General features: G+C 46.5%; 1 protein-coding gene across 2 annotated transcripts in view; it reads left to right on the top strand.

Annotated features, from left to right (window-relative positions):
- Window positions 1–3,920: 3,920 nt before the first annotated feature.
- The window catches only part of KIF3B (kinesin family member 3B), a 7,764-nt gene continuing 1,559 nt past the window's right edge, over window positions 3,921–10,125 (top strand). Inside the window, exons 1-8 of one of the 2 annotated variants that reach the window (XM_009868401.1) lie at window positions 3,921–5,355; window positions 5,928–6,029; window positions 6,732–6,854; window positions 6,962–7,080; window positions 7,302–7,415; window positions 8,036–8,141; window positions 8,328–8,506; window positions 8,759–9,333. In XM_009868401.1, coding sequence (XP_009866703.1) covers window positions 3,973–5,355; window positions 5,928–6,029; window positions 6,732–6,854; window positions 6,962–7,080; window positions 7,302–7,415; window positions 8,036–8,141; window positions 8,328–8,506; window positions 8,759–8,852 — 2,220 coding nt within the window. In that variant the 5' untranslated portion in view covers window positions 3,921–3,972 and the 3' untranslated portion in view covers window positions 8,853–9,333. Of the gene's footprint in view, window positions 5,356–5,927; window positions 6,030–6,731; window positions 6,855–6,961; window positions 7,081–7,301; window positions 7,416–8,035; window positions 8,142–8,327; window positions 8,507–8,758; window positions 9,334–10,125 lie in introns of those variants that run through there. The other variant, XM_009868408.1, reaches the window with a different exon arrangement.

Below are 10,125 nucleotides of genomic sequence, written 5' to 3'. Positions count from 1 at the left end.
CGCGGCTGGCCGACCCATCAGGTCCTGGCTCCTGGAAGTTTCCAAGGAGAAGGACTTCCCTTAGCTTACCTTCAGGTTGTGCCGTTGCTCACTGTTTCAGACACAACCTTGCGTTGACTGAAATACAGAAGAATGTTTGGATTTCTGCACCCCTCCCCTCTGGAGCACATCTTCAAAGGTCTCAGCCCTCACCTTGGCTCCTAGGGACTTGGCCCAGATCGCTTTAGGCTGAGCTAATTTCATGAACGAAGCCCCCTCTCTGTGGCAGAAGGGTGGGTGGGTGTTGTGGTGGCCTTCCCAACTCTTCTGGATGCTCTGAGCAGCCCAAATATTACCATGGAGTTTGTGGGAATGCAAACGCTGCCAACTCATTGGTTTGATTTTTCAGTGACACACTTGGGTAAGTCTGAGAAGGTCCCTTGTTTGTTAGGCTTCCAGTAAACTTCACAGCAGGGGCTAAAATAATCGGAGGTGCTTTGTGGTAGGTTGTTATGAAATTAGCCCAAATCAGGGGTGAAATAAGGTATTTGTGGCTATAAAAAGAGACCTGGAAGTGGAATGGGAAAAGGCGTCAAAAGATTACTAAGCTCCCGTTGACGAGATCGACCCAGAAGAACAGCAAATACAAAACAGAGGTTTTGTGTGCCCAGGCCAGAGCTGTCGCAGGGTGGATGGGTGGGATGTTTCATTTCTAACTTTCTAGTGAGGAAACAGACGGTGACATCCACTCTTGTAAAAAACCTGTGTGAGGGTTAACTTAATTCTGATCTGCCTGAAGGTTGGCTTAGTTCTGATCGTTTTGTCTCAGTTGCTTACAAAAACGGCACTTGTCATAAAGTTGGTATTTTGGATGTTAGTTATGTAAAATAAATCAAGGCTCTGCTTTTCAGAATTCATGCCTAATTTGAAGCAGCAGTTGTTACATGAGCATGTCTGAAAAAATTGGCTTTTGTGAAGTTGAACTGTAGGAATCTCCGGTAGATACGGAAGGAGAAGCGAGTATCTATATATACAGCTACTCATGATGAGTAGAGGGAGAGTTGCTTTTTGTGATTCTGCAAGACGTTTCCCCATTTCACGTGTTCTTTCTCTGCTAGAGAAAAAAACAGAGTGGACCCACAAGGTACACTAGAATTACATGTTCCTTGTGGGCCGGAGAGTAAGGTCATCTTGATTTGGAGCTTTCAGTTAGGAGGGAAATATTTTTATCCCGTAACAATCCAATATTCCTCTAGTAATGTGAATTCACTGTGCAGGTTGTAAAATGCTTCTGAATGATTGTCCATTTTGGTCAATTCAGTGCAGATTCCTCATCTTCATCCTGGTAGCTGCCCTGTGCTTTCGTGGGAATAGCGAGGACAAGGAGTTTCCCCTCAGAAAACCACAGAAATTCCAACGGCTTTGTTGAGGTTTCCGACCAATTCTTAAACGTGTTTATTTGTTTCTCTTTCGTTCCCCTTTGTAGTGCAGACTGACGGGCTGGATATCGGGCTAGAAACGTTCTGCTTCTTTTCTCAGTTCTTTAGTTCTGCTCCTGAAGTTCTCTGCCACCTTGCTGGAGAAGCTCTCCTGAGACATACAATTTATTGAGTAAAAAACAATTAGAGAAAATCCGCGGGTTGCTTCCGCGAAGGTCCTGAGGAGGCCAGACCGAACCTGTGCTGGCGCTGCCGGGGCTTTCCAGGGTGTAGGAGTTTTACATTTAATTCCAGTTGGCAGAAGGATCTCAGAGCTCTTCCTGAAAGATATTTTTGAAAAAAAAAACCAAACCCGTATTAGAAATCACACGGCGCTCCACAAGCTGTGCCGCTCAGGTGCTCCATGTAAGGCTGGGGCGTTAGAGGTAAGGCAGTCTCGGTGTTCTGTTTCCAGTGGCAGCTCGTTGTGCTAATGACTGGCGGGTGCAAGAGAGTGTTTCTTCCTCTTTACCCAGAGTCAGGAGGGACTTGGGTCAGTGAGCTGGGCTCATGCAACGTGAGTTTAAATTGATGCTAAACTTTGTAAACCTGCTCTTTCCTGTTGGAATGGCAGAGCAGCAGCGTGGAGCGTGCTTCAGCAGGTTCCTGGGCAGAGCTGGGTTTTGAGGGAAATCCCAGTAAAAGTGTATTGCCAAAACAAAAAATAATAACATAGATCTGTGTGTGAACAGCTGTGCTTGAGATATCTAAAGCAAGCGCGGTCGTCTTCAGCCTCCTCATGTAAATAGATCGTGAGCTCCAGCTGAGGAGGACGCTCGTGTTAGTCTGCCCGATCCTTTCCCAGAGGGCAGTCACGGTACAGGAGGAGAAGAGTGGGCTCCGAGGACTGAGTGCTCTGTGAAATATTTATAAGAAGTGATAGGGAAGGAGCTTAAACTCACCTTCAGAAGCCTGAGAAGGGCAAATCCTGGCAGGTGTCCACTTCACACCCTGATGTGCTCTGGTTGCTTGAGCATTAGATGAGGCGTAGTGTAGATGACTCCACTTTCCCAGCTTTCCCTTCTGCTCCCAGTGGAACATGAGTGGGGAATGCTGCTCCCTGGTTTAAGTGTGCTGGCAATAACCTGTACTAAAAAATATGAATGTAAGGTCGACGTTGTCCGGGCAGTTTTGCCTGGAGACACTGGCAGTTTTGGCCAGGGTTGACTCTGAACCTCAGCGTGCAAAGGGCCGGCCTTGGCAGGGCAGCAGCGGTGCCCTCGGGGCGGGGCAGGACATGGGCATCCTACGACTGCACCTTCACCTCGCTGCACTCAGGGGCTGGAAATATTCTGCTTTGTTGCCCACTGAGTTCTGAGCCCACCCCACTGGGGTAGTTCTCTCCCCTTGCTGGTTTGTTTTTGCCATATTTGCAGGCGTTGGAAGGCTGCGCTATGTTTGGCTGCTTTAATGATTTCCTTTGTAGGTGAAATCTTCTCTGTACCAAATTATTTTCACTTGATTCGTGACAGAAAGGGAAGGTAACGTCAGTTTTCCCAAGTGTGGAAATGCAGAATATTCGGGAGATGTGATGCCTGGAAGCGGACAAACTCTTTAGTGATTTTATCTTGAGTCCTCGCAGCTGCTGCAACCCAATTAAAGATCTATTACATTCCATAAGCAGGCTTCTTGAAAGTGACTTTGGAAGTATAATGAACAAGTGGAAAAAAGCATTTAGGCAGCATTCTGGGGAAGTGCTGTCAGTTAAGAAAACCCAGGCGTAAGTTTGAAACCGTCTGTGCAGGATGGTCCTGATGACACATCCCATCGCATGTGAAGGGCTGGTAATATAAGTGTCTCAAAAATATCGGAAGTTTTCGTCAATCTATAGAAGGTGTAAGAAGAGGCAACTCTGAAAATGCTGCCTTTATCATTTACAATCTCTTGAATTCGGTAGGCAGGTGAAGCACTTAAATCAAAGCCCTGGCCGATTCCCTTTGAAGAGCTTGAGCAACATGGAGAGAGCAAGCCTCTCTGTAGCGCTGGATTTTCAAAATATGAGATTTCAAACAAAAAGCCTGCATGCAAAGGGAATCAGTGGCAATGTGGTGTCGCGGGAGATGGTTTGGCGGTGAGCTCTGCAGGGCAGGGTTAGTGGTTGGATTCAATGATCCCAGGGGTCTTTTCCAACCTGAATGATTCTGTGATTCTATGATTCTATTTTTAAGGGTCAAGGAAAGGATCTCTACCAACTGTAAAGATGTGATTTGATATTAAGATTTTTTGCAGCAGAGCTTGTAGAAATGACACCGTTTGAGGGACAGGCTTTGGTAAACCAATGCTGTGTCAGGTCAGGCCTTTTGAAAGTTTTCGTGTCGTCTGTTATTTTCATTGTTTAAAATCCCTCCAACTTAGTGAATGCAAATCACTGCTTGAGTAAATGAGTCGAATCTTTAGCTCTCTGAAAAACTGTCACCTGCAGAAGGCCCTCACGTATTCCTCCTTTGTTTCTGTTTTAGGTTTCTAACACAGGATCATCCACCGATCGGCTCAGGCTGGCCACAGACCCGCTGTCATGTCTAAGTTAAAGAGCTCTGAGTCCGTCAGGGTGGTGGTGCGGTGCCGGCCGATGAATAGCAAAGAGAAAACAGCTTCGTATGAAAAAGTTGTTAACGTGGATGTCAAGTTAGGGCAGGTCTCCGTGAAGAACCCACGGGGAACATCTCATGAACTGCCTAAAACTTTCACCTTCGATGCTGTGTATGACTGGAATTCCAAACAGGTCGAACTCTACGATGAGACCTTCCGGCCTCTCGTCGACTCTGTTCTGCAAGGGTTTAACGGGACAATCTTTGCCTACGGGCAGACGGGGACAGGGAAGACGTACACGATGGAAGGGGTTCGTGGGGATCCTGAAAAAAGGGGCGTCATCCCCAATTCGTTCGATCACATCTTCACCCACATCTCTCGATCTCAAAACCAGCAATACCTGGTTAGAGCATCTTATTTGGAAATATACCAAGAGGAAATCAGAGACTTGTTATCAAAGGATCAGTCCAAGCGGCTGGAGTTGAAGGAAAGACCAGACACAGGCGTGTACGTTAAGGATTTGTCCTCGTTTGTTACGAAAAGCGTCAAAGAGATCGAGCACGTCATGAATGTGGGAAACCAGAACCGCTCCGTTGGTGCCACCAACATGAACGAACACAGCTCTCGCTCTCACGCCATCTTTGTCATCACTATCGAATGCAGCGAGTTGGGGCTCGACGGAGAGAATCACATCCGTGTCGGGAAACTCAACCTGGTGGACCTGGCAGGCAGCGAGCGGCAAGCTAAGACTGGAGCGCAGGGGGAGAGGTTAAAGGAAGCGACTAAAATCAATCTCTCCCTCTCAGCTCTGGGCAACGTTATCTCCGCCCTCGTAGACGGCAAAAGCACACACATTCCATACCGGGACTCAAAGCTGACACGGTTACTTCAAGACTCGTTAGGTGGCAACGCCAAAACTGTGATGGTGGCTAACATAGGCCCGGCCTCTTACAACGTGGAGGAGACTCTGACGACGCTGAGGTATGCCAATCGTGCCAAAAACATCAAGAACAAGCCACGCGTGAATGAGGATCCTAAGGATGCTCTGCTCCGAGAATTCCAGGAAGAGATTGCTCGGCTCAAGGCGCAGCTGGAAAAGCGGAATATTGGCAAAAGAAAGAGGAGGGAAAGGAGGAGAGAGGGTGGGGAGGAGGAGGAGGACACTGAAGAGGGTGAGGAGGAAGGAGATGACAAAGACGACTATTGGAGGGAGCAACAAGAAAAGCTGGAGATTGAGAAGAAAGCTATAGTTGAGGATCACAGCTTGGTAGCAGAAGAGAAGATGAGGCTGCTGAAAGAGAAGGAGAAGAAAATGGAGGACCTGAGGCGAGAGAAGGAAGCAACAGAAATGCTGAGTGCTAAAATTAAGGTAAAATTCTTCCTCATCAAACTGTCTGAAAGCCATTTATTTAGGCTGTGGGGAGAGCTGGGGGTTTCCCAGTTGGGAGAGCTGTTTCACAAGAAGTTCCAGGAAAGCGATTTGTGGTTAGCTTGGAGGATTTTCAAATAAACAGAAGTTGAAATTTCCACCGTTAATTACACGTTTCAATATTCACGAGTTGTTTCGTTGTTCTTATGTGCTGATCTTGTAGGATCTTAAGCAATCAGCACAATAAAACATGAAGATACGATACATCTTTTCAGAGGCCATAGCACAAAAAGCGCTAAATTGTGTCACAGATCATTAACAAGTTCTTTACAGGAGAGCACACGTCTCATTCTTCAGCTTTGCCACGCTGTTTCAGCGGTGCGTAATTCTAAGCAAGTTGCTATTTCATTAATCCCAGAGTTTTTTAGGAATTTCAATAAATTCTTGTAGCGGCTGACTTGAAAGAGAGTGTTAAATAATGGAGCTGCCCTGAAGAAATTGCATGAATGTGAGGGAAAGCTACATTCCGCGGTCACTGAGAGAAACTTCTGATCTTGTTTTTTTCCTTTCAGGCAATGGAAAGCAAACTGCTGGTGGGAGGGAAAAATATCGTGGATCACACAAATGAACAGCAGAAAATCCTGGAACAGAAACGACAGGAAATTGCAGAACAGGTACAAGGAAGAATACTGGTTATTTTGTAGAGCAAGCCTAGCTGCAGAACTTGTTTAAAACATGACATCAGGAGAAACTATAAGAGATGATTTTCCCAGGGTTAACCCTAAAATTGGGTGGCAATTATTTATCTCAAAAGAAAGGGAAAGACTCGTGTCCTATTTGTCATTGTATGAAATAAATAAAGAAGGTTTAGAATAGTTTCCTTCCAACTTTTCATCTTAGAGATTGATGTCCTATCTTGATCGGAGCTCCCTGTAAGGGAAGGAATAATGGGAATGTGGGAATGCCTCAGAAAGGGACAGCTGAGCTGTTAGCTGAAGGGGGATCTTTAGCATATGCTAAAAATGTCCTTTCTGGTACATGAGTTCTGTCAGTGGTTCTTTAAGTGCAATGGCTTAGTAGGAATTGATGAAAAATAAAAATAAAAAATAAAAAAAGAAAGACTCTAAACTTGACATTTGATGCCTTTAACAGAAGCTTGAGCATTTATTCACGCAATCTGATTTTAGCAGCAAAATAGACAAAGAAGACTTAATGCTTCTGCTATTTCTGAGGCCTGAGGTAGGAAGAACTAGAAGCTAAGGCGAGAGCCCTGGAGCCCAGGGAAGTAAAAACATCCTGAGCATTGGTTTTCTGTGTGTCCGCCTGAAGGTGACAACGTAATTGTGGTCTTTAATGTTGCATGTCACCTTCTTCAGAAACGTCGGGAGCGAGAGATCCAGCAACAGATGGAAAGTCGGGACGAGGAAACGCTGGAGCTGAAGGAGACCTATAGTTCTCTTCAGCAGGAGGTGGACATAAAGACCAAAAAACTCAAAAAGGTAAAGGGGAAATTATTCCGTGTCTAGTGGGTTAGGAATAAAACTTGGGTGTGAAAGCCAAAGGGACACTGGTGAGTTACGGCTCTGGGTCATGTTGTCTCTTCCAGTTATTTTCCAAGCTGCAAGCTGTGAAGGCAGAGATTCATGATCTCCAAGAAGAGCACATCAAGGAGCGCCAGGAACTGGAACAGACCCAGAATGAACTTACCAGGGAGCTAAAGCTGAAGTAGGTCCCACCGCTTCGTTGCCTGTTACAGAGGTGGTTTCCCTGGGTGGGGAGTGGAGGGACTGCATTGTTTGTGCCTGTGGAACAAGATTTAAATGTGAGAAAGTGAAACCGTTCCTCCTTCTCCGGGGTTGTGTTAAATCAATGGGAGAGGAGCAGTGGAGAAAGTCGTCTGCTAATTATGTTCCTTGTGCATTTCTCATTTTCGTGGTTGCACGTAGGCACCTGATTATTGAAAATTTTATTCCCTTGGAAGAAAAGAATAAGATCATGAACAGATCGTTCTTTGATGAAGAGGAAGACCAGTGGAAACTGCATCCCATAACCCGTCTGGAGTGAGTGTACTTCTGATCTCTTCTGGGGCTGGAATTAGAGGCGGTGAAAAAAAAAGAGAGATTGAATTGGGGATTTAAACTGGCCTTGTAGAGTTTGTAGCTTTTTGCTGCACAATAAAATTTAAAAAAATTATCCTTCTTCGTAGGTTGAATAAAATAGGAATGTACAGTTAGGAGAATTCTTGGAAGATTGGGATTTTTTTCTTCCAGATGTTCATATGTAAAATATATGTAATAGTTCATTCACCATTAAAATAGCAGTAGATTCCTATCGTGCTTCTCTTTTGTTCTAGATAGGGTAGCTCTCATAATAAAACAATTATTATAATGAGAGCTGTGGGTAGATCCTCCCTCCCTACATAGAAAGCTCTCTACAGCAGATTCACAAAGTTGGGTGCATCTGCAGTCTGTAGAGTCAAAGTCAGTGGAAATCCCCCTCTTTGTGGAGGGTGCAGAGGACACGGGAGAACTCCCTCTGCTTGTCTCCGAGCTGTTCCTGCAAATGCTCTCTTTAAACATATTCTTGGGTGGAATTTGCAGATGGTTTAGCTCATAAACTCTAAGATTAGAGTCTTTGGGTTTGGTGTCTATAGACCAAGTATCTATTTTTTTATCTCCAGTAACCAGCAGATGATGAAAAGGCCGGTATCTGCTGTAGGATACAAAAGGCCGCTGAGCCAACACGCCAGGACGTCCATGATGATTCGCCCGGAGGCTCGGTACAGGGTAAGCCCAGATGTGTCGACAACCTTCATGTGTAATTTCAGAGGATTGTTAGTTCTTCTGTGGGACATACATTTTTACAAGCATCCTGCATACATGTATAAAGTACTTTGGAATAAGCTTCCAGAGGGGAAAAGAAATTATTTGTGTGAAAACGTGCCGACCTTGATTCTGCTTTTACTGTCTCAGGCAGAGAACATCGTCTTACTGGAACTCGACATGCCCAGCCGAACGACGAGAGACTACGAAGGCCCAGCCATTGCTCCCAAAGTTCAGGCAGCTCTAGAAGCAGCTCTGCAGGAAGAAGATGAGATACAAGTGGACGCTTCAACCTTTGAGAGCACTTTGAATAAAAAATCAAAACCCAGGTGAGTGGGACTTTGAAGAAGCGGGTTAGCCAACAGGGGAGGCACAAGTGCCATTGCTGCCCGGCAGGTCTTCACTTAAGGTGGGCTTGGCTGTAAAGCAGAGAGGAAGGAGCATGGGACAGAAGAGAAAGCTGAGACTGATTAGAGAATAATTCCACTTAAAATCATCAGCTTTGGGAAGATGGGTTTTGATGAGGTGACGTTGTTGGGGCTTTTTGTTTTTTATTTTTTTTTTCGTTTTTACTTCTTCAGGCCTAAAACTGGAAGGAAATCAGTGGGATCCTCTTCAGCAGGCACCCATAGTTCTCAGCTCTACCCACAGTCCCGAGGGCTGGTTCCAAAGTAAAACCAGCAGTTCCTCTCCTGGTGCGAACAGCCTTTGCCTTCTGAGAGCAGAGACAAGTACAAACCTGCGGAGATCCCTCCTGCCAGGCTCCAGCCCCTTTCCCCTGGAGCTGGCCTCTTTCCTGTTTAACTGACTTGTGCCAGTCCAGGTGCACTGAGCCCCAGGAAGATCCGTGCTTGCAATTCAGCATTTGGCCTCTGTGGGCAACAGATTTTAGTTAGGAAAACAGAAATGCATGAGGTACGTTAAAGTGTATTAGAAGCAACGGGAAGCATGGGGATCACCTTGCGGCATCACCGTCTCTCCTTCTGCACTAGCCCTTCTGCTGCACTGGGCTTTTTTGCTGTTGGGCAATAAGAAGACAGAGTTGCAAGTCATCTCATCAGAACCACCGCTCCACAGTGAGAACCAAAAGAGGCTAAAAAGCAGAGGCTCTGTTCATACTTGACTAGGTGCATCGTTTTTCCTCTTCCTGCTTGAAAGACCGGCGTCATCGTTTGGGGGTCAGAAGTTGGTCTGAGCAGGCAGGGTAGCAGCACCCAGCGTGTGCTCACCACCAGAGAGCTGTAGGGCAAAAAAGGGGTCTTCAAAGCAGCTTGGCACTCTTTAGGAAGGAAACAGAAACTGAAGTCCTTCCCTTGTTTACAGGCATAAGTAAGAGCTTCTCTAAGGTGACCTCCTACAGACCTCGCCCCTACTACCAGCAGGGATCAACTTGTCAAACAGGAATCACCTTGTCAAAGAATCCATCTGCATACCAGCGCCAGCTCCACAGCTTTCTTCCTCTCTCTTGCCTCCTTCTTCACCCCTGGCATTTGAAACCTACGCCCGTACAAAGCCTGTAAATCCTGGGGCAGCGTATGGCCATTTTCTCCTGGCTTCCGCTGCTGGCGGGCAATGTAGCGCTGGCTTGGAGCTGCCTCCGTGGGGGTCCCAGGGCTGGCTCTGCTCTCCCCCGCGAGCTGGGCAGAGGGCAGAGCTCTGTAACGTGGGAGCAGCCTTTTTGAACGCGCTCTTCTCGTAAGCATGGCCCCTGCCCCTGGTGCTTGAGGAAGTTCAGCGTTAGGTACCTTTTGTGCCTCGACTGTTCTGCATTAGGAGCTTTCCCTCTGCGCCTCCCAGCCCGTGCAGAGCCCGCTGGGAGCAAAGGCACGTGTAACTGAGTCTGAGTAATGGAATCTGGTGTCAATTCCAGGGGTTTTACTTTGAAAAGGAGGGAGGAAGAACAACTGCTTTTGACGGTCTCTTTGCAAAGCTGCCCTGTGACTAAAGC

This window comes from Apaloderma vittatum, unplaced genomic scaffold (genome assembly GCF_000703405.1).
Source record: "Apaloderma vittatum isolate BGI_N311 unplaced genomic scaffold, ASM70340v1 scaffold42400, whole genome shotgun sequence".
Classification (NCBI taxonomy): Eukaryota; Metazoa; Chordata; class Aves; order Trogoniformes; family Trogonidae; genus Apaloderma; species Apaloderma vittatum.
This window is presented reverse-complemented; position numbering and strand designations above follow the sequence as displayed.